The sequence below is a fragment of the Rhipicephalus microplus genome, chromosome 10, assembly GCF_043290135.1.
Source record: "Rhipicephalus microplus isolate Deutch F79 chromosome 10, USDA_Rmic, whole genome shotgun sequence".
NCBI lineage: Eukaryota > Metazoa > Arthropoda > Arachnida > Ixodida > Ixodidae > Rhipicephalus > Rhipicephalus microplus.
In genome coordinates this window covers 8,048,011-8,072,615 of record NC_134709.1, presented here as the reverse complement: position 1 = coordinate 8,072,615, position 24,605 = coordinate 8,048,011, and the positions used below count along the sequence as shown (strand labels likewise).

Genomic DNA, 24,605 nt, shown 5'->3' with positions numbered 1-24,605 from the left:
CCTTGCAGTCGTTCTCCCAAAAACAGGACGCTTGGTACATGCCAAAGTATAGACAGAAAATTATTCATGGACTGAGCACAAAATCTGGTGTGAATTACATGTGCTGTGGCAGTTAGTTTAACTATTTAAAGTGAAGCCAAACATACTCGCATTCGTTCTTGCATCTGTCATTGAAAAACTGTTATACTCCAGCACCAGGGTTATTTATTTATTCATTTGGTTTGCATACATAGAAAACATGAAGACACAGAAGAAATAGGGAGGAAACAGGCTGACAACTGCCACCTGTAGGCCTTTGCATCAGGAAAGAAGGTCCGGTTTGGCAACCAATTCGTTCCTCCTCACTGGCATGCGGGCGACGGCTTGGAGCGTGTGTGTTGAGGCTGGTATGTGTCACGTTATCGAGTAATTTGCCGTGAATTGAGACAACCTGCGGATTTCTTTTTTTCTTCATTGCTAGGACGGCCAAGAGTTGGTCATCAGGAAACTACTGTGCTGTTTTTGGGTGCAGTAACAACTACAGAAAAAGGAAACTGCTGTCAGCGGAATTGCCATGTGCATCACCAGACACAGTTTTTGTAACTGTGGGCTTTTCAAGTTGCATCGTTTTCCTGTTGACGAGGAGCAGCAGCTTCTAATGATTTCAAACTTAAACAGGAAAAACTTTGTACCTTCCGCAAGTACTCGGGTATGTTCAGAGCACTTCTTCTCAGACGAACAAACTGCAACGATGTCGACACCGATGCTCAACCTTTGCTATAAACAGAAGGTACGCAGCCTATACAGCTATTCCAACGATGACAATATTTCCCCGATTAACAGCCCCACGTAACATTTCTTTCTATCTTCGGTCAAAGTACCGTGGCACCGAGAGTCACTCAAATATTGTGATTAAAAAAAGGAGGAAAGCGGGGCGTGCAGGCATGTCAGCGTCGTTTAATCTAAGAGCTATTCAAGTAGACACCTGTAAAAACAAACGAGCGAGTAAGATACGGTGACTCCTTCATAGTTTGAGAAACAATTTAGACAACAGTTAGTACACAGTTAACAAAACCTGTCAGTGCCAGGAAATAAAGACAAACCACTACACTCCAATGCATGGCTTCATGCAAGAGCGGTAGTTGATGCGACGGCATGACGTAAAAAAATCTTGTTGAAAAAGCAGAAAACTACAGCTCAAGAAAGATATTCACTGTGCTCTCGAAGTGCTGTTGCTCACTCTGAAAATGAAAGCCCCGAAAATACTGTGCATTCTTCGAGCAGAAAGTGGCTGCTGTGAATATACCACATCAACAGAGGCGGACTAGTCCACGGCACTGCATAATAATACAATTGGCCCTCAACAACTTGAATCTTGTCAGAACGTCTCATAGACTCTTTTTCTAAAGAACGTGCATCACTTCAGTTGAAATTTACCCCGCAAAAACAAAAAACAACAATAAAACCGCAGCCGCATGCTTCTCTTCTATGCAAACAGCAAGCTTCCCGCATGCCAGATGGGTTGCCAGACCAGAAAAGGCAGGTAGTCGAAATTTCCGGAGACCTCCACTTCGACGTCTCTCATAATCATATATGGTGGTTTTGGGACGTTAACAGAAAAGGGCCGCCCGCGAGCAAGATGGCGGCGCTCATGAAAAGAAAAACTTCTATAGGAGCACAACACCTGCCTGCTCCTTCAAGAAGGGGAGACATAGAAGAAACAAAGGCTGTAGGTAAAAAAAAAAGAGAAGAGAGAACAGAAAAGTAAGAAAAGGAAAAAAAATTACGAAAACACAAATAGTCACACGAGAAACGTCTATAAATGCGACGCCAAGTCCGTTACAGGGTTACTCAAGCAGAAACCAGACATCACACATACTGCACATGAACTGAACCGGTTCTGCATTCACTGTATCTCAAAAGAGCTTACAAACTTCCATCTGTAACAGTGCTACAGATCAGTTTATTACCCTCCAAACGCTGCCGCAGGATGTGTTGAAGGAAGGGCGCACTCACCTGCCATCCACTCAAGGAAGACGTTGTATTGATCTTTGTGCTTGGTGGCACCGAGCAAGGGTAGTACGTGGGGGTGTTCGAGCCGTGCCATCATCTGGATTTCATTCCATATGCTGCCCATGATCTCGGCTGTCTCCTTGTCATCCCGCTGGCATGACCGGCAGAAGGGCAGCTGCTTGACGGCCATCAGTGTGCCTGTGCTGCGGTCCATCGCCTGGTAGCAAGAGCTGAATGCCCCAGCACCCAGCATGGGGCCTCGCAGCCAGTGTTGGCCCTCCACGTAACTGGAGCCTTTCGCTCCCTCTTTGCTCACCCCAAACGAGATGGGAAGTCCCGGCTGAGTGTTGTGAAAATAGAAGGCAAGCATTGTGACTAAAATTTGTTTATTGTGTTATCGCATTATTCTGTATTTGTTTATTTTGTATATACAGTTAAACCCCTTTATAAGAGGCATTCTCTGGGCAACAATTCTTGTCTTTTATATGAGATGTCTCTTATAAGCTGGGTATCTTGTATGCATTTTCTTATCCACCTGTATTTTACTGAAAGCACACTGGTGTCTCTTATAAAGGGGTTTGACTGTATAATTAAGTTTTAATGATATGTTAAATTTTGCCCTTCCCCTTTCAATTTGTTTGTACTGTGAGGTGCATACATTAAAGAAATAAAGATAAAAAACTCCTAAACATTATATTCATTGTTGTACTACAGTAAATACTTGTTAATTAGATCTTGGTGAGTTCGAACTGATGCCCACCACAAACTTGTGCATTTCTATGGGATAATTCGAGTGCATCAGTATTCACAACAGTTAATTCAAACTGGGAGCCCCTAGTTTTTATCACCCTCGCAGAAGTCAGTCCCAAATCATCTCAATGTGTTGCAAAATAAAATTAAATGAAGTTTATTAGACATGCAATACAAAAAAACGGCAGCATGTCTCAGCAGATGAGAATGTAAACACTGTGCTGGGGCGTTTAGGAAAGCTGCGAAAGGTGCTTATAGGGTTGCAGCAGAAAAAACACAAGCAAATACAGATTACTAGTTACATTTAATTTTGATTGTGTTATCTCTGTCATGTATAAACGTCATTTGAAGCATAAATAGCAACATATATTTTGACTGCATGGCTCAAGACTCACATGAGTGCACGTTCGTGCTCCTTGCCTGCTTATCACTGAGTGCGAAATCAATTTATGCTCGGTGTCAAAGCTCCATGAACCCAGTTTACGGAATCACCTGTCACAAATGTGTAGTAGCACCTAATTCGTGATGAGTCTAGAAATGGCTTTTTTAGGTACTGCCCGCACAGTGTGGCACGATGTGGTTCTTTATAATGCCCGCCTGCTAATTTGAGCTTTGCCTAATTAGAATAGTTTTTAGTTTCTTTTGAGTTTTAGTAAACATGCTTTTGCTGTATATGTTACTATACAAATTTTATTATGTTCATTAATTGCAGTGTTTTGTTTGTGATGTCTAACATACACATTGCTGGATGTATTAGTTTTATTTTGTGGGGATCTGAGGTGCGCCTGCGACCATTTCGCGGGCATTCCGCCACACGGCCACACCCTTTTGCTTTCCTGCTCTGCTAAAACCACGTGGCGATAGATGGCGCCACGTGCGGGCACGGCACGCGGTAAGCGCGCGCCGAGGGAGCGCTCTCTTGCTGCGTGGTCGGCGCCGGGTAAGCACGTGTTTTCCTTCGTCCGCGTCCCCTTTGAGAATCGCAGACTATAGCTTGCCCGGGCTAGCCTTGGGCACCCCGGCAGGCGTGTTTACTTGAGTGCTGGCTTTGGTAGCGTACGCTAAGCCCAGAGCGGTGCCTAGTGCTTGAAGTAGTCGTACCACAACGAGCTGCACTTGCCGTAGGCCTACGCGTACGAGGTTTGCCCTAACCCTCGCGACCAGGCCCATTGGCCATCGTGAGAGTGCGCAGCATAGCCGCGAGGGACCTTTTCCCGATCGGCGTGTCAAAGCTCGCCATTGCCAGCTGCGACGTGCTTGCGGTTTCCCCCTTATTGTGAACGTCCGCGTGCGGGTGCCTTTGCTACCCGCGTCCCAGGAGCGGACGTTGTACTGTTTGTTCGGGGTGCCGCCAGAGGCAATAAAGTGTTGTGTACTTTTGCATTAGAACACTGTCTTTTTGCCGCGCTGCGCTAAACGCCTTATTAGTTGAGCGCACGCGGAGCGGTGCGCTACACGCGAGTAAACGGAGTAGCGGCCCTGTGGCTCACTAAGCGAGAACCCGCGGTGATCGTCCGCTGCAGTCAGCAGGGGTCACCATAATTTTATACTGCTTTATCTTCCACCTGATTTCGTATATATACTATAGAGAGAGAGAGAGCTTTATAGGCAGAAAAACAGAGGTCAGCCAGAGCGATAGTATGCTCTAGTCTGCTATTCTACACGTAGGGAGGGGAACGGGAAAAGAAAAGGGTAATGGATGGCGTATGAATTCGTATAAATATTTAGTGCCCTCCCTATCAGCTACTCGATAACGCTTCCAATGGGTACTGTAAGTACTAAAATAAAACCAAACCAAACAAAAAAGGGTGTGCATTACACACAAACAAAAGGGTATCAACAAAACCAATTGTTGACTTCATAGCGTTCCTATTTCTTTTTATCAAGATCAAAAAAGTGTGAAGCTTGCACTAATGACGCAAGGCTCGAACCATCAGCAGAGCTAGTGTTCGAACTACCCAAGTTTTGCTAGTAGTAGTACCAAGTATCGCTAGACTATGTTAGACATATCATGTGACTTCTGTTACATGGCATGATTTTAGTCACGTGGCTAGCTGTTACATAGTTTTTGGCAGGAATATGCAATGTGACGAAATGCTACGTGATTTTTAGGCATGTGGGTTGTCACGCGATTCTCGTCATGTGACTAGATGTTCTGTGATTTATAGTTACGTGACTAGTTATTATGAAATGTAGTGTGATTTTAGTCATTTGACTTATTACGTGATGTTACGCGATTTTTAGTCGTGTGACTAGCTCAGTGATGTTACGCGATTTCAGTCCTGTGACTAGTCCTGCATGGTGCTCCGTGAATTTCAGTCACGCAACAGACTTGCCCATCATATTTTTTTGTATTCCAGCGTACATGCTGGGGAAATCGGTGTTTGTGTTTTGGAGGTGAAGCAGAAGTTGAAGAGAACGATTCAGGCGCGCACAGGCCCATGATGATAATTCCTGTATGCACTACCCAGTGCAACGAAAAGCTTAAGGGGAGACGCTCCTCGAAAGCACTTTTTTTTTGTTATTCAACTTAGAGCTTCAGAAATTGGACCACTGATGCAGTTTTTCCTCCTGATTCCAAATCTGTAATCAGTTTTTACATAAGTGCAATAGTTTGGGAGTTGTGTTTCAAGTAATGGTGAAACTTGATAAGTTTTCCGGGAACTTTCGCGCATACTAAATGTTCATGCAGAGAGTTGTTCAATGGCTCCTTTTGCTCCCTATTAGCCATAGAGTGCCGATATCTAGCTAGAAATTGTGCTCCAACTTTGAAACTATGAAAAAAACATCTGTGTAGCAAAGTACCCTTTTTTTTCCACTCGACCACCATTAAATTTATTAATAGATATTTACAGCTGATAGGTTGTGCTGATTCAAGTAGATATCGGCACCCTACGCACTCTCCTCAATGTGTGTGCCAAATTTCGTCGTCGTATGACCATTCTAAGTGCCCGAAACACTTCCCGCAAAAAATGCAAATTGGCCAAAATTGCGAAATGAGAAAAACGCGTTTGAAAGTTTGAAAGTCTGTATTTACAAAAATGAAAAACGCAGTAGCACGAAACTTGTGCTGAACACATACACACATGTCCAGAGGGAATATCAGTTGTCTAAAACTCTCCAGCACCGTAGGTTTTCCCTTCCCGGCTGGTGCGGCAGGACTCTTCCACCCGGGCCCTCTTGGCTGCACTGCGACGGTGTGCCCTCGCCTCAGCGGTCTGACGCACATTCATCTTGTGCATGCGCATGCTGTCTCGGCGGTCGCTGAGGGTAACCAGGGCCTCCGAAGGAAGCACCCCAAGCTCTTCCAGCACCTTTTCAAAGCTCGCGTGGCCCCGGTTGAACCACAGGACTGCAATGGCTGTGGCTGTTTCCACAGCAGTCCGGGAAGCAAACCGGGTCTTTGGACACAGCAGCCATATTTTGCTGTTCAGGGACTCGGCCGCGTTCTGTGTCTTGCCGTGGAGGCACCGGGCAAGCAGCTTCGCATCTGTGAGACGCTTGTAGATTGGGAGGACTGCCAAACCCTGGGCCTTGGTCAGGAGGGGGGTGTGGCACGGTGCAGGCTGGCCCTGCGCCTCAGCACGTCGGTGCTTGCACCACGAGTCTGGGCCTGCAGGACAGAACTTGTGACTTCCAGCACCGTCTGTTGAGCACGAGTGCAAACATGAGGCCCATATGGCAGTGTACATCTTGTGGACATTTCCCCGATTGTTCACAATGGCCACCTGAAAGTAAGTTTGAAGCTTCTGGATGGTGGTCTCCTTCAGCTTCTCCCCTCGTGGAAGTGGCGTTGGCAGCTTCCGCAGGCCGGTGCCCAGACGTTTCGCCACGTGGTTGGTGCACTCCTCTTTTTCAATTGGAGTGTCAGGGTACACGTTGGCATCACAGACCCCGTTGTAGGCCTTGCTGTCTCCATCGCTTAGGAAGATGGTGAACCGCAGGGGTGTCTCATAGTCCACAGTCCTCTGCCAAATGCGCACTGCAGCTTCGGCCTCCATGGCATGCGAAGAACAGTCGCAATTCTTCTCACAAACGGGATGATGAAACGCCTGCCATGTTTCTTCATCGCCTCCCATGTCGTTATGCAAACTGCACGCCAGGCAGAAGTTGGAAAGCACTTCATAGTCCAGGCACAAACCAGTGTCCAAGGACACTACAGTTCCCACACCATTGTGGCTTTTGTGGCCTCTTTTTTGCCATGTGCCGTCAAACATGACTGGCACGTCACTGTTACCAGCCACCTCTTTGGTGACGCTGCGTGCCCTTTGCATGTTTTCACAGACAGCCTTCACTGCCGCACTGTGAATCTTTTTGCCGATAGCATGGAAGGTCTTATGGTGCATAGGGTTTGGCAATCCAACTACTGCACAAAATCGTGAAAGTTGCTCATGCCCGATACCGACGGCACGCGCTGCAAGCACCACTTTCAGGTTCACGGCAAAGGCGTCACGCGAACTCCCGCTGTCGTAGCTTCTGCTTGCACCGCGGCCGCCATCTGACGCGACCCGCTTCGACGAGTACGCGGACGAAAGGATGCTCTCCGAGCACTCCGCATTCTCGCAGTGTAGCTCCAGAAACGCCGAAAGGCCTTTCCGCTTTTTATTCGGTGCCCGAACTGCGAGTTTACTCTCGTGACAAACGGGGCATGCCGCGCCTGCGACGACGGCCGTCAATGCACCCAACTCGCACAGCACTACGCTTTCGGCACGATCGGCATTCGGCCTGACGTCGTTTTCGAATAACGCGATCTTTTTCTGCGATGCACTCACAAAATTCACTGCAGCGTTGATCTCGTCGTCGCAGTTGCCATGGTCGACGTTGCCGTGGTCGATGTTAGGCCTACCGGCCGCTGGCCCGTCGCGGACATTTTCGTTGGCGGTGGCTTTCTTGTACGTCCTCCGCCGCTTCCCTCTGAACTTGTTCTTACTTCTGTATTTCCGATGGTCGGCAACGGCCTTTTTCGGGCTTGCCATGGCACGAAAACAGCGAAAAATAACTCCGGAAAACAGTGAAGCGAACTACGGCAAGAAAACACGGGTGCTGTCAGCCAATGGCGGCCCTGCGTTAGTGGCGCGCGGTTTGAAACGGCGGGAAAAGACTGTTTTTGTTGCTTTTTTTTTAGATTTTTCGTGAACGTACGAGACTTCAAGAACCGGGATCGTGGAGAGTAAGGACAACTCTACACGAGCCAGCGGCCGCAATATGGCGGACAGCTCTCTTCGCGGCCCCGCGAGCACGCGAACAGCAGCCCGTTTTGTGTAAATTTCGTGATGCCGCGCGTCACTGCCGCTCACTCAGACGCGTTTTTCACTGACTTCTGATGCTTATTTCGCTGTGATATTTTCAGATGTCAAAATATAATGTATAAAGATGATAAAGCAACAAAAAACAGAAAAGGTGAAATTTGGAAAAAAAACGCGACTTTTCGACCCGCGTCTCCCCTTAAAGGGACACTAAAAAGCAAAATGATTTTATGCGTATTAGTAAAGTACAATTTCACAATCCCAAAAACACCACTCTTACTGTGATGCCACGCTCCGTAAGCGATAAAACGCTCGAAAAGAAAATGCGGGTGGCTACGCCATCTTGAGATTCTCGCACCAAACACTGTGACGTAAGAAATTTTAAAGGCGTCTACTGGGTCCTACGTAGCTTCCAATGAATAAAAATGAAGTGCATTGTAATCTGTGAGTGCCATAGAAGAAGATTCAGAAAATTTCATCGAGCCACCACCATGATAATGCCGAAAATACATTTCGAAATGTTCTACGTCACCTGCAGATATTATGGCGGGAAATTTAAAAAAGAAATTTTAAACCTTGATTTTCTCTGCTAACAATGAACTTGTAGTGAAACATACGGAATTTTAGTCTTCAGAGTATATTTTGTCAATCCAAGCCAAATCAATGTTCTTCTTTAGTGTCCCTTAAAGAGCTCTGCTCTTGAAATGAATGTAGGAGTTGTTGCCATTTGTGGGCTATGGCTACTGCTTTTAACTTGGTTAATACCCTTAACTAAATATTAAGAACAGGATAAAATCTAGCATTTAGTGGGTAAAAGTCTACGTTATAGATGCTGGCATCTATTATGTAGCACTGAGGTGCTTTTATTGCGTGTAATATTGGGTTCTTGATGACCATAGGTGTAGTCATAGGTGTAATACTTCTGGAATGAGAGAATTAAATCACGATCCAGTAAATGGAGCTCACATTCAACACAATGCACATGTGGTGTACCTGGAAACGTCGAGCAACAGGTGCTATAACTTCTTGTCATCATGGACGCATGAACATGCTCAACACGACGACTCCGAAGAAAAATGCCTTTTTTTATTACCCTCATCAACTTGTTAAGAAGCTGTAGCTGCTATTGTTAGTCATTCACTATGAACAATGAGAATACGCTTAAGCTATATTTACACCTAAACGAGACATACCAATAATAAATGTTCGTGAAAGAGTCCTAACCTGTAACGCTGCGACAGTGAAACAAGTTAAACAAGGAAAACAGTCTTTTGAAGCTGGGTCCCAACTAAAGGGATGCAAGACTCACCACAGACTTGAAGATGATGAATTCATTGTCTTGGGCATCGTCTTCAGAAGCTGATTCTTCAAGGTGCACTGTCTTGCCATCGCAGCCCCTTGTTGATACCATGGGGGGTCCTATATTACAATATAAAAAAAGAGAGAAAAAATAACGTATTAATCAAGATGAATTATATCAGAATGAAACATAACATAGCAATTACGAAATTTAGACCGAAAAATTACAGTAGTGTACCACTCTGTGAACATCAGCTACGCACAAGCATTTGAGTGCTAGCCCCTCATCATCATCATCATCATTAATTATCCCTTAAGGGCCCTGGGTTGGGTTACATAAGGCAGGGGGAGTAGCGTGAGATATACAGGGTGTTTCAAGAAATGTGTCCAATATTGTTCAAAAATCAGCAAAAGATGCTATTTGCTCTTATTTTAATAGCGTATCTTAATAAGGTCGAAGACACTATTTGGATGTTCAAAGGCTGCCACTGTTCAAAATGGCGGTTACAGGGGTGCAGTTCTTCTCCGCTCGTTAACATACGTGTATCATGCGTGCTCTAATTGCGAGCGCAACCCACACTCCCACACAACAAACTCGGTTGACGGTTGATATAACATTCTCTTATTTCAGTTGTGCTCTTTCGAGTTTCGGTTTCGCCACAGAATTGAGAAGAATTTTATGAATTTGCAGCTACTTCTAGACACCGCTTTTCCGAAATCTCAAAGCGGCAATCGGTTCTTCGCATGAAGAATTATTCTCCCATTTAGCTGCTTAACTCCATTATATAGAAAGTTAATTAAATTGACTTTCCTAATTACTGTTCCAAATGATGTTTTGAACCTTCTTAAGATGCCTGCCACCATAAAAAAAGCAACTGTAAACACAGTGAGCGAATAACGTTTTTTGCTCATTCTTAAACACTGTTTGACAGATTTTTTAAACACCCGGTATACAGTCGAGCCCGCTTATAACGAACCTGAGCATCACGCGGCATCCATTCTCTGTATGCCGAAGTTCGTAGTAAATGAAACAGGCTTTTAAAAAAGTTGCGAGTGAAAACACAAACTTTTTTTGCCCCAAAAAGCCCGTGATGCATGTGTTTCAAAGAGCCGGGGAAAATCGAGATAAAAGTTCCATTTTCAAATCTCGCACTTCACCGCCACACGTAATGTAGTGGATGTCAAAGTGCAACTTGTGTGTTTTGGCAACACTGGTTCGATGGCGTTTTCTGGAACTTCCTACGTAATGTCTACGGCCACCTCGAAGAACAATGTCTTTAATTCTTACTGGTTAGGAGCTACATAAGGCCTAGCAGATGCAGTCGAAACATATGACATTAGACGTTTGGCACGAGGATTTGAAAGTGGCGTCACCACTCGCAGTTTGTTTTTGTGCATTTTTTTCGCTTACCCACCATCATCTAGTGGTAAGCGAGGCTATTTTCGAATCGTGAAAGGGTAAATTTGCTACTAATTAGGGGACAATCATTTCTCTGTTAAATGTCTCTTTAATCAGCCAGTGCTCTACCCCATCCTTTAATTCTCTTGTTTCTTACATTGACTGCATTGACAACGAGATTCAAAATGCTCAGTTATTCATAAATAAATGACTTGCATTCATTAAATCAGTGTCATGATATCTGAAGCAACTAGGTTGTGCATTATAAGAACTTGTTGATTGGTGAGTTGGTGAATACTTAACGGCATCCTAATTTAGTGCTAAAAAAAGACAAACACATGAGAGGCAACATGCCCTTGCCTCTCATGAGTTTGTCCTCTTTGCACTGAAATGATGTTTTTTATTTTGCATAATTAATTGTGCATGCAGGTAGGGCTCACCTTGGTTAATGACCTCCCCCTTCTTAGATGAGGCTCTGGCTGCTGGCAGCGCTGCAATTTCTCGACTGAAAGACACCGGCGAGGTAACTGCGCTTCCTGGTGTTGTCTGTGCCGAGGACTGGTGGCCCTGGCCCAGGGACGTCAGCGAACACGCCAGCCGCCGGAGCGGTAGGAAGTTGGGCCTGCTCCGCGGGGCTCGTTGAGGTGGTACCGCAGGTCCCGTCAGCTTCTCTGTCATGACGATGACCTTTTTCTCGGAGGACGATGCCTCTGAAGACCAGGACGACCGACCCGATGAGTGTTGGCTGTCAGCAAGCTTCTCTGGCGTGGGTAATTTGCCTTTATCTTCTGGCAGGGATTTGTCAGTCGCTTTGGTCTGCAAAAGATGCAACCAATGGTCCTGTGTGACCAATGAGCCTAGCAAGGCGATCAAATGCCCTCATTCGCTATCCAACTATGCTGACTGTTCTTTTGTGTCCATGTGGTAGAGAGGAGATCCTCGTTATCAGAAAAACAGTTATAAAGTAGGACCGAGTCTGAAGGCAAAGGGAAAGTTTGATGGTTGTAAACTGTGTTCTAGTGCGCGGTCATGTTTTGCATCAAAAGCACTCGGCTTGGACTAGTGCGAAATGGGAAAAAAGAATAAAGCAGCTTTGCGCTGGGGGTGCCAAGCCTGAAGGAAGTGCGAATCTGGGCAGCCTCCTTTGTTTCTCTTCGCTTTTCTTTTTCTTTTCTCCTCTCTTTCTTTTACTCATTTTTCATTTTTCTGTCTTTCTTCACTCTTTAATGCAATTTATTTCTTCCTCGCTCGTTATTTCTTCCTTGCTATTTTCATTATTTTCTTTTTCTATTTCATGCTTGCTTCATCTTTTTTTAAGTTTTATACGTGGTTTTGTCTGTGTTATGCCAGACACACTAGTTTGTTTGTTTTTATGACAATAAGTGTTTTTATGACAATAAGTTATCGTCAAGGCGCTTGAAGAACGAGGGGAAGAAGACTTCTCTAGGGCACGAGTCCCCACTCAATATTCTACACCGGCATTGTTAAAGGGGCACTAAAGAGGAACAATGACTTGGTTGAGATTGACAAACTCCACTCTGTGAACTTTGTTGTCATATGTCTTACTATCATAAGTTTGTTATTAAAAGAGAAGATAAAAGTCAAACTTTCATTTTTAAATTTCATGCCGAATTCTCCACGCACGATGTAGGAAATTTCAAAATGTATTTCCATGGCGTTGGCTTGATGAAATTTGTAAAATTTCGTATGCTAAGTTGATGACACCCACAGATTACAATGTACTTCATTTTTGTTGATTCTACATTCGTCGACCGATTTTTCGGACCTGGTGGGGACCAAAAAAGTAAGAAAAATCGAAGTCCAAAAAATTCGTTTTTGTCAGAAGTGTAAACTTTTGCATCAGACAGGCTTAAAAAAGTCCATTATTCTGCCTTGCCTCATACTACGCATGAAAGCAATTTGGTTCACTCGTATTTGTGCCAAGGTGACATCGTCACCGTAAATGCTCGACAAACGCGTCACCGCGGGTGCGATCTCTGCTGCCGACGGCTGCAGGCGATCGTCATCGTCATCATCCATGTGCTGACACATGACTAGGGAAGAAGTGTGGCAGTTGTTCGTGCTTGTCTTGTGCACAGTCGCAGACTATTTTTCGGACCAGCAAGGACCGAAAAAAAGTCCGCAAACAGTCCGAAAAATTTGTTTTTGTCAAAAATATTGACTTTATTGTATCAGGCAGGCTTAAAAAAGTCGATGATTCTGCCTTGCCTCATACTACGCTTGGAAGCAATTTGGTTCGCCCGTATTTGTGCCAAGGTGACATCGTCACCATAAATGCTGGACAAAAGCATCACCGCAGTGGCGATCTCTGTTGTCATCATCTGAACCGCTCTCCAACTGCGGCACAACCTGGCTAAGAATTTCTTCGTTTGTGGGCTCCGCGCACGAAACAATGACATTGTCCGCACGAGCAAAGTCCTTAAATTTCATCGTGGCAGGCACATCCACTCCACCACTGCGCAAGTTGCGCATTTGGTCCACCCTGCCATCGGTGCCGTCCGGGTCGCCTACGTCCAGGTCATCCGCCTCGGGCTCTTTACAAGCAACAAACCCGGCATACCTAAAGCAATGTACAATAGTGTCTGCTCTCACCGCCTTTTAAGCTTCGGCCAACATATGGGCAGCGGCCAGAATGTCGACCTTGTAGACCTTCCCATTGTCAAGGCACAAGATGGTGCGGCTGAGCAAGGCGGGCACAGTAGTGTGTTTTGATGTTTCGGATCACGCCTTGATCTATTGGCTGGGGCATGCTTGTGATGTTAGGCGATGAAAATTCCAGCCGAATGGCCTCGAGGTTCGGTTACTTTCCTGCCTTGCTGCACAAGCTAGCGGTCAAGCTTGCGTAGGTATTTTTCAAATAAAGACTGCATTACTGTCATAGCCCACAGGGAGGGTCTTGACTGCCCTAAAACACCTAGGATTTCTCGCCTTCCCAATTTCAAAAAGAGGCAGTTTTTTTTTTTTTTTGTACTGGTGGCGTGGCGTTGGCACCTACCATTACTGTTGAGCGCTTCTTGCTAAACGTCCCGCCGAAGCATGATTCTCCCTGAAATGCTAGCGTATGGTCCGGGAGCATCTTAAAACACAGTTCCGTCTCAGCGCAGTTGAAGACGTCCGAAGGAACGTATTCTTTAAGCAAGGATTTTAACTTCATGACACAGTAATCGGACACGAGAGTCTGGTCGACCACCCTGCTTTCACCGCGCACATTTTTTAATGGAATTCTATTCCTCTTCTAGAAGTCGCAAAGCCATCCATCAGTGAATTTAAAATCCTTAAAGGGATACTGAACAAACTATTTGCCCCCAATATTTTCAGCCAAATCGATGGATTGGATCCTGAAGTCACTAGAGACAACCTTAATTCCAAGCATAAACTATGGGAAAATAACAAATTGAATGCGTTGTGCACAAACTGTCGCGTCTAGCGGCAGCATGGTGAACTAGAGGATGTGACGTTGGGTGATGCCAAACTCACAGGAAACTGGCAAGCCAACAATGCCAGCCATCGCCAGAGTCTCTCGAATCGCTTATCTTCCACTTCGGTTCCCAGAACTAGTATGAACAGCAACAGCAGCGAACAATGCTTCCGGCTGGGGCAAAGAGCCAGCAGTTTTGTGGAAGCAAAAGAGTGGGATGAGAGGAGAGGTGGAGAAAAGGAAGAGGAGCACAGGAACACATGCATCCTGCATGCGCCTCGGTGAGTTCCGACGTCACTGCTTGTTCTCGCGAGCAGCCGCCGCGCGCTCACAATCCATCAAAAATACAACCAACTGTTCAAAAATACTATAAATAAATGCCGTTTATCAGAAAACTGGCATCTTCCGAGTGGAATTTAGAAACTTTGTCAGTTTCATTAATTTTGTTCAGTATCTCTCTAATGCCAATTTTGAGTGCGAACGAGTCCGCTTTTTCCTTCAACAAATCTTCCTACACGGGCAGGTTCTTTGCCAACACTCCCCTTGCGGTCATTTTTCTGGCTCTTGTATGAATTCTGGAACGCTGTCAAAGTCTTCATTTGGTTTTTGACATAGCCGGATACTGTTTGCTTCGATAGGTGGTCTTCTTTGGCGACATCAAGCTGTGACCGTCCACTCCCTATTAACTTGATAATTGCAGCTTTATTCTTCAGCGTCATGGTTGTATAGTTCCCATGCTTTGCACCACCTGGCTCTCGGGATGGTACAGATGGCAGAGCCATGGCGTTGAGTTCGAGCACACAAAATTGGATGCCGCAGATAGCCGCCGCGAAGCACACAACGTCTCGATCCGACCCGACATAACATGCGCTAAATGGTGACTGAAACAAGCTGGCAAGCTGCAACTGCTGCGACAATAAATAAACGAATCTTCACTCTGCCTCCTCCTGGTACGGTGCAATGACGATAGTGCTGACCACTGTGCTGACCGAAAACGGAAAAATGTTACCGTGCTGCGTTTTCTAAAGCAGACAAGGCCTCTGAAACTTAAAATATGATGTGCGTTTTCCAATCTCAGAGGCAGAAAAGCCATTTTAAAACCGAGCCACCAAGTTAGTCAAGCCGGCGGAAAGTCCAACATGGTGGCATTTTTACAGGTTCATGTCACAGCTCAAAACAAGCATTTTAGTTCGAAAAATCCAACTTTCGGGGACGTGTTTGTCTGAAAAGTCAGTCGAAAAAATGCATAAGCCTATGGGAACCCTTACGGCGCATTTTTGAAGTCAAAATTTTAGGAGTCCGAAAAATCGGTCGACTACTTAGGGCTCAGTATACACCTTCAAAATCTATAACGTCATGGCGCTTGGTGCAGGAACCTCAAGGTGGTGTTTCGACTCGCATTTTTAGGGTGTGTTTTCTCGCTTACTAATTGTTGTGTCACGGTAAGAGTGGTCGTTTCGTGATTGTGAAATCATACTTTACTAATACACAAAAATTGTTTTGTTCTTTAATGTCTTATTAAGCCAAGTGATGACAGCACATCACAGGATATGACAGCCCGGTCTCCTAAAGCCCTCCGCATTTGAAATGATCCGACACTTTAAAAGAAGAAACTTATAGTCCAAGTGACTTGCCTCGCTAGTGGGTGCGGAAGCATCTCCTTGGACCAGTTGGCCAAACAAGGCCGGGTCGATGGTAGGAGGTGGCAGTTGGAAGGTGGCGGTGGAACGCGATGGGCTGTTGGCCAGCGTAGCTGGTCTCTGGCCATTACAGCTTTCTTCTTCCTCATCATCCTTGCTCGCCCAGTTCTTCTTGGTGTGAAGCAGCTGCTCACGGACAAGGTGCTCCTCCTGCAATTCAATGTCGGTGTATTACCATCAACCTGGTTATGGCCAGTAACGAATTGGAGAACCTTCTAGTGCTCTCCAACAACACCATGCCTGCATTTGCAAGGCTTATCCTGTAATTCCTTATTTTTCTACACAAAGCTATGCTTAAAGACCAAACGATAAAGAACACTGCAGCCTTCAAATGCATGCCCTCTTTATTTTACTCGTATTGAAAAGTACCTTACAGGCTCCTAAAAATATTGTGTAAGGAGGTTAATACGATGAAATCTTCAGAATGTGTACAGTAACTTGAAAACAGAAGAAATGGGTATAAATATGTATAAAAAATAAGAACAAGAAAAAAGTTACAGAGGTATATACAATATTGCAAATTAACATAATGTTAGATGATATACAGAAAAACTACGCAAAAAAATTACACTTAGGACAATTACAACTCGTTTTACATTAAAATTTTATGCATTTAAATACAAACAGCATATAATTTCAAAATGAATGTACCATAATGTGGTTACTCCAAAAAATTATGTAATATACCATTGCACAAAATTAACAACAAAGAAAATGAAAAGAACAATTTGATAGGTAGGGTATGTAGAATTATCTTAACAAATGTGTTGCTAGACGATGCTTAAAATATTAGTTATCACTCTTTGAAGCTATGGTGTTAGGAAGGTTGTGCCTATGGCAAATGGCTCTTGGAAGCCTTCCTGTAAATACACACGAATTCAAACTGATTTTATAAATGCTGGATTCTATTATTGCGAGTTTCACACTGAAAAACTTCATTCACTTAAACCCCTTCATGAGAGACAATTATGTAAGAGATAAATGGGTATAAGAGACACCAGTGTTCCTTCAGTGAAATAGGGGTTGATAAGAAAATGGACACGTTGTATTCTGCTTGTAAGACACCTCATATTAAAGACAAAAATTGCTGCCCAGTGCGTGTCTCTTAAAAAGAGGTTCAACTGCATTGCTCTTTTCCAGGTGCACGAGACACAATTCCTTCAGCTCGAAGAACAACATCTGAAATATGATTGGTTATTTTTTTTTTTTTTATTCAGTGAGTGCCCCGCTTTGCTCAAAAAGGCGTTACAGCAGGGGGGTTACAGACTGGAATAAAACAATTCTTCGTTTATACAGCACACTTGCTCGTCTTGCAGCTGGTTCCAATCTCTAATAGTCATCACAAAAAAGGAATTATAAAACATGGTCGTTCTTGCTCGATACTCTTTCACTTTGCGTCGGTGGTCATGTCGACTAGATATGTAGCTGGGTTCACTGAAATAGTTATGACGGTCAATCCCAGTCCGCCCATGAAAAACAGAAAAGAAAAACTTCAAACGCAGTTTTTTCCTGCGTAAAGAAAGCAATTCCCAACCCAATTCAGCTTTCATAGCACTGCAGCTGTCTCTCCGCTCGTACCGCTTTTTTTATTTTATTTACATGCCTTTTATCATGGTGTGTGGTAAACATTGGCCAGTTAACGTACCTGCTGCCTCTCAACGGACGGAGAGCGTGTTGCACACAAGAAAAGACGGCTTCTGCGAGCCTCCTGCAACGCTGCACCCACGAGTCGCACCACTTGGGCACGCTGTGGTCCCTGTAGAGCTGACACACCGTTCCAGATGCGGGCCACCGACGTGGGGCAGCGGCCGCACAGGCGAGCCAGGCCGGCTAGCAGGTGACGTCCCTGGCGAATCACAGTCACGTGACTGTGCCCCACCTGTCGTAGAGTTTCAGTTAGTTTGAGTTTGATCTTTGATTCAAACGTGGATTACTTTTGCGAGGGTCTGAAGAGCCCGCTCTCGAAGCAGATGGAGACAATCACGCGGTTGTGCAAACCAAACACTTGTACATTTAATCACTGCTTTTACATCATGACAAGCTCACCACGGGGAATTCATGGAAAACGACCCGCAGTGTCGTCCTCCACCGACGCACACTGCCAAACTCCTAAAGAGACTCCCTACTGTTTCCGGAGCACCCACCTAATCTTGCAGCCATGCGGTGCAGCTGGCACCATTATATTAACAGCTGCAGTTGTTTGCTCTCTAGTCTTGGGCTAGTTGGTGATTAGGAATCAACATATTTGCACAGCGCAAGACTACGAGTAGTTACGACGTAACTACATAAAGAAGCAGCGCTCTTTTTGTTCTTGTCTCTTCTTCTGTAGTTGAGTCGTAACTACTCGTAGTCTTGCGCTGAGCAAATATGTTGCTCTCTAGTCAATACTACTGCTCTTCTACCCTCTTTGTACTTTACCAATCATTTTCCATTATGGAGCATAGGAAATTCACTGTTTCTGCTCGTGTTTCTTTCTTTTCCTTCGAGTTTTAGCCCAGCGACTTTGCTTTTTCTATGACCAAGACTTGTAATGTTTTGCATAAGTTTACTTTAAAGTGACGACATTGGAACATAAAGCAGCTGAGTGTGTGTGCGTGCATGTTCACATACACACGCGCACACATAATGCATTATCAGATTCAGGAGCAGGGCCTTTGCACTCCTTTGCTTTGTAGTTAACATGCACAATGCTATGGGGCAAACTACTCATGAAAAAAAATCATGTCCTTTCCAAATCTTACTGCATCACGGGAATGGCCACTGGCATGCAAATAAAATTATCATTATTATTGATTGTTAGTAGGCTTGTACGAATAGTAAATTTTAGGTTTGAATATAAATCGAAGCAAATAACAGTTTGGTTCAAATATTTTTTAATAATATATATCACATGTTTTAAAGAAAAATTTCCATTTTTGTTATAACCTAACTGACCTGCACATTTTCTTTTTATATTCAAACAAAAAATGTGTAAATATTATTATTTTTGGTTCAAAGGGAAGAGGAAGCAACATTGAATAGTAGCAGGATTTGACTTTCGAAAGTAAGTGATAACCTGTAAAATATGTCAAGTTTTAAAATTTATAAATCTGACAATACTTAAAGCACATAAGTCAGCACAGCCATAGTTTAAAGTTAGAAAAGAAGGACTCACTGTGAGAGTTATATGTTAATTTAACACTAAAGTGAAGCTTTGCGGCAGTGCAGATTTATTGGAAAGTTGTATTCATGGTATAGCATTTCTTTACTTCAGTGCAACAATTTTACAGGAGGGTTACATTTGGATTAATATACACCTATTAATTCATTTTGAATACTTACAAATTTCCAATAATTTAAATTTGAATCGAAGCAAATTCAAATATGTTAATATTCCTCCAAATATTCAAAGTGCTTGAACATTTACACAAGCTTAACTGTAAGCATTTATACAAGCATACCCTTAATTAGAAACCTAGATTAATGAGACCGACAACTGGCCAGAAAGTGTCATTAGATATTCTGATGGAAGTGAAAAAACCATGAGGTATGGTGACAGATCCAAGCATTCTTTTCATGATCAGAGTAGAACTTCCAATTTTAAATCACATTTAAGGTTAAGAAAAAAAAATTGCATCTCGCTTTGCCTAGCAGAAGAGCCGTGAAGCTGGATTTGAAGCCGTTCACTTTTCTGTACACACTTTGCTTACATGTGCACCATAATTAGTGCTCAAATTTAGAGTAAGTTTATTAGTATCTATCTACTTCACTCTTTTCGGTACTGCTGATGAAGTGAAAAGAGTTGCATGCTTACAGGTGGTGAATGCACAGCAAATCACAGTTTTCAACATGTGCTGTGTGTATATTACTCTACAGTCACCTCAACGAAAGGTTTAAAATATACTAATCAATTGTGTGACAAAATTTTTCACATTACCTCTCCAAAAATATAGAGTGACCGGCATTTCTGTCGCACTAAAGAGAACAGGTGTCATAAGAATTGGTCGTCAGACCCTTCAAAGACCGTTAGTGAAGAATAACAACTCAGGGACGCACTGCGCGGACAGCCAGGTCGATGGCGACCAGTGACTCGGCGTTGATAGTGCCTGTGTTGGCCATGGGTGAGGCGAGCAAGTGTGGAAACTCCTCAACCAACCGCCCCAGCACCAGCAGCTGGCTGAGGAGACCCTGCCACGAAGGGCTCTGCTTGCCTTCAGACAGCACCACGTCCAGAAGGAAGTCGGCACCCAGGCCATTTGGAGCTGTGAGAAACAACACAGGCACAGAGCTCTCAAGAAGAGGAATCAAAGAAATGTCGCAGTAACACATATAGGACAGCCACGAGGACAACCACTAACACTTATATCGAGGCACATTTCGACCAGGGCACATTTCGACCAGTGGTGCGTGTGAAGTCGCGCCTTGCAATGCAAGGCGGGACTTCACACACATCACTTCCAGGCATTACGACCCCTGTGACAACCGGGCGTCGAGTAAGGGGGATGCCTGTACCCATGCTTCTTAAACCGGTGGGTGCCGGCGGTGGGATTCGAACCAGCCACCTCCCGTAGCCGCGGTACCTAGTACATCGCGGTACCTAATTGATTGATATGTGGGGTTTAACGTCCCAAAACCACCATATGATTATGAAAGAGCCGTAGTGGAGGGCTCCGGAAATTTCGACCACCTGGGGCTCTTTAACGTGTTAAAAGAACCCCAGGTGGTCTGTTACTGTTAAATAGAGGTTTGGCTGTACTAGCTTCAGCAGAATCACTGCATTGGTGAACATAAAATGTGTTCTACTTGGGTGCAAGCATACCGTATATACTCGTGTAAGGGCCGCCCTCGTGTAAGGGCCGCACCCCAACTTTGAAAGCGGATATTTCGAAAAAAAAAAAACAAAAGTTCAAAATGTCCCGCCAGAAAAGTGTAGTTAGTTCATTTACAGCCAGATGGCGCTGCACGCTTTTCCGCTTTTATTCTACTTCCGCCGACGCGCCGACCACGCTGTTGACAGCGCGCCGCCATATTTGCCTTGTGCGGCCTCTTTGTTGGCATCGTTCCTAGCATCGTGTCGATACGTTGGCAGCGCGACTTCAGATCGGTGTCGTCGGTGTCACTTTGTTGGTTGTAGTGAACCCTGCAGAAGCCAGCGCACGTGACGGACGATGGGCCGGCATCTGAGATCATTCACTGCAGCATTTAAGCTGCAAGTGATTGACTATGCCGAGGAGCACGGGAAGCGGGAAGCTGGACGAAAGTACGACGTCGATGAGAAGCGCGTGCGTTACTGGATGAATCAGAAAGATGCCCTCGCCGCTACTAACAGGAGCCGAAAGGCGTTTCGCGGGAAAAAGTGCAAGTACCCGCAACTCGAAAGCGAGCTCGTCAACTACGTCGTCGACACACGAAGGGACGGCTACGCCGTATCGACTGACATGATACGCGTCAAAGCCCTCAGCATCGCTCGCCACATGGAAATACCCCCGGCACAATTCAAGGCAAGTCGGGGCTGGGCTACGCGGTTTATGAACCGTAACCAGCTTTCTATTCGGCGCCGAACGACGATTTGCCAAAAACTGCCGCGCGAGTACGAAGACCACGTCATTAAGTTTCATCGCTTCGTGAATGCTCTCAGGAGGGAGCATGAATACGACCTGTCCCAAATTGGGAATGCGGACCAGACACCTGTGTGGTTCGATGCACCGGAAAGCACCACAGTGGATTTAAAAGGTGCGAAAAGTGTGTCTGTGCGCACGACTGGTGCAGAACGCCAAAGGTGCACTGTGATGTTGTGCATCACGGCAGACGGCAGGAGGCTTCCGCCGTACGTCGTATTTAAAAGGAAGACTCTCCCAAAAGAGAAGTTCCCTCAGGGAATCGTCGTACGTGCGCAAGAGAAGGGCTGGATGTCCGAGGAACTGGTCGTTGACTGGATTAAGACCGTCTGGGCAAACAGACCTGGAGGGCTGTTACAACGGAAAGCCCTCCTTGTTTTGGACAGCTTTAGGGGCCACTTGACCGACCGCGTCAAGAACCGAGTTGCCGCAACTCGTACGGACTTGGCCGTCATTCCCGGTGGCCTGACGAGTGTGCTGCAGCCGCTCGACGTATGCGTCAACAGACCATTCAAAGTGGAATTTCGCCGATGTTACTCTGAATGGATGGCTGGAGGCGTCCACGAGAAGACCCCTACAGGACGGCTGAAGCGGGCGTCGCTCCAACAGGTGTGTGAATGGATTTTGAATGCGTGGCGTGCCATGTCAGTAGAAGTAGTTGCTAAAAGCTTCAAGGTAACGGGAATTTCGAACTCCATGAACGGCACCGAAGATGACCGTCTCTGGGAAGACGCGGACGCCGAGGCGAGCTCCTCCGAGAACGAGGACAGCGAAATGGAATCCGAATAAAAACATTTCTGGCATGTCATTTGTGACTCTTGCACTCTGCTACTGTTGCATAAACAGTACAGACCTTTGGCCTGTACTGCCTGTACTAAATCGGCCTGATTCGTGTAAGGGCCGCACCTAGCAAAATTTTCGAAAAAAAAGTGCGGCCCTTACACGAGTATATACGGTATAAGATGGCATTCAATGCACAGTCTAATAAAATTAAACGCCACAGATGAAAGGTAGATGCAAAGTGCAGGAGCTCACCTGGGTATTGTGTGAGGCTTCCAACAGACAACGCTCCTGCCTGCCCACGTGCTAATTCTGCAAGGGTTGCCAGGCTCAGCTGACGGCTTCTCCTGAAATAACACAATGCCACTTCAAAAAAAAAACACACAGATACAAAAAAACTGTGTTATTACCTTGCTTATTTGAACATGCATCGTGTATGAAGTGGGATGGATCTCCAGATGAGTGTGAGCATAAAATATCATAACGTCTATGATTGTGTTCATGTTGCCAAGTAATAGGATATCTTGTACCCTAAGGCATGTTTTATCTACAAGTTGCATGGCTAGTTACATGGCAAGCATACTGACGCTTTAGCGCACACATGAGTGCAAAGTGGCGTATACACTACTGCTCAACTTTCAGCGCCACTTTTTAGTGATTCTTAACTGCAGGCAATGCAGTGGCAAATTAGATTGAACGTCTCAAAGTATCTAAATAAGCCTAGAAGCCCCATATATTATATCACAAAATATGCCTCATCAACCTATCTTTTAATGATGAATATATTAATACCTAGACAGATATGACCAGCTGTCATTGCTGCTTCCCAAATAATTTTCCATATAACAAAAACCAGTTAAGCCAGATGAAAGCCTGGTGCTAAATGAATGAGTTGTGCTCTTTGGTGACAATAAGCATGCAACCATTGTCTGATGGACTGAAAGAGAACACAGCTGTATCACCTGGCAATGCATTTATAGTGACGTATAACGTCATCTGACTTGCCATCGAAATCATCTGAAGCCATCGAAATCATCACTGCGCGTCATTTCTGAGACAAAGTTTAGGTAAAAGAACCATGTCACTCCAAAATCTTGGCGACCTGGAAACTGCGTACGCGGTTTCATGAGCATGTAAAAAAAGTTGCTCAAGACGTGCTGGTGAGCACGGGATCATTGCATCATGTGAAGGCAGCGCCACTTTATTGTGCACTACTAATGCAAGCCTACAAGTACATTTTTATCGAGTAATAGCTTTTACTATGAAGAAGCAAACAATATTTCAATACTAACAGGAAAATTGTTGAGCGCGTACACTAGTTTACGATTATGTGACAGGGCAGCTCGGATGATTGAAGTTTCCGCCACCGGGTGGTGCCACAGACTATTGTCGCAATTTTCAATGAATAAATAAAAATAGAACTCCACTTCTCACAAGAAAAATAGGGTTGGTTTGAGTCACTACGCGGGACAATTTTTCTATCCATGCAGTCATCCCATTTCATGTTCAGGGCAGTTATTGGTCTCTTTAAAGAGGCCCTGAAACACTTTTTCAAGTAACCATGGAATGGATTCACTACAAGAACTTATTGCCCCACGAATTCGACGCTGCAAAAATTTTAAGAATCTGTTCAGTCCGAGCGTATTTACAAAGATTTGTCACACACTGCAAACGATTATCTATTCTTTCGACCCAAGCAAAGCGCTGGAAGCTAAGCAGGGACGGATGGCAGGGGGAAAAAAAAACGTGACACGTGCCTTGTGACCTCGAGCACTGTTTTCTTTGTTCTTTGAATACGTCATTTTTTGGTGTGATCGCAAGCGTGGACAAGTTGCGGCCTCCCGCGGCGGTTCCTGTACGACCGAGCGCACCATGTGCAAATCGTTCAATGGCTGACAGATAGCCTCCTACAAGTGATTTTTGAGTGTCTTCCATCATTTGTAGAGAGAAACAAAAGCAATTTTCAGTTGAATATGATAATTTATTGTGAATTTCGGGCCGGGTTTCAGTATTATGAAACAGCTTTGGGAGCAGGAATAATGGGGTTCTGCAGCAGTGACGGAGCAGTAAAGAGGAAGTTTTGGAGCAGCAAAAGTGTGTTTAGGAGCATGAAATTTGGTTTTGGAGCAGATTTCTCGCGCCACGCATCACTGTTAATTACAACTTTTGCTTTCTGGTAAATACGAAAAAATTCAGAGGTTTTCACTATGCAAGCAATGCTGATCAAGCGACCAAACTTACTCGAAATTTAGATTCTTACAAGATCAAAGGTGAAAGTGCAGCAACTAAAAGAAAAAGCATAAGCGGCCATCCTGACAACTACTAGACCTCAGACGAATAAAAAAAATTAATGTTAAAATGTTGCAATGTTCAAAATGTGATCAAGACATCGCATCCAACTGA

General features: G+C 44.8%; 1 protein-coding gene across 1 annotated transcript in view; it reads right to left on the bottom strand.

The window, feature by feature from the left end:
- The window catches only part of LOC119180611 (mitogen-activated protein kinase kinase kinase 1), a 138,734-nt gene that overhangs the window by 16,623 nt on the left and 97,506 nt on the right, over window positions 1–24,605 (bottom strand). The window contains exons 12-18 of the mRNA XM_075874979.1: window positions 22,458–22,549; window positions 19,861–20,066; window positions 17,471–17,704; window positions 15,760–15,975; window positions 11,127–11,502; window positions 9,298–9,407; window positions 1,996–2,332 (exon numbers count right to left, since the gene is read on the bottom strand). Coding sequence (XP_075731094.1) covers window positions 1,996–2,332; window positions 9,298–9,407; window positions 11,127–11,502; window positions 15,760–15,975; window positions 17,471–17,704; window positions 19,861–20,066; window positions 22,458–22,549 — 1,571 coding nt within the window. The remainder of the gene's footprint in view (window positions 1–1,995; window positions 2,333–9,297; window positions 9,408–11,126; window positions 11,503–15,759; window positions 15,976–17,470; window positions 17,705–19,860; window positions 20,067–22,457; window positions 22,550–24,605) is intronic.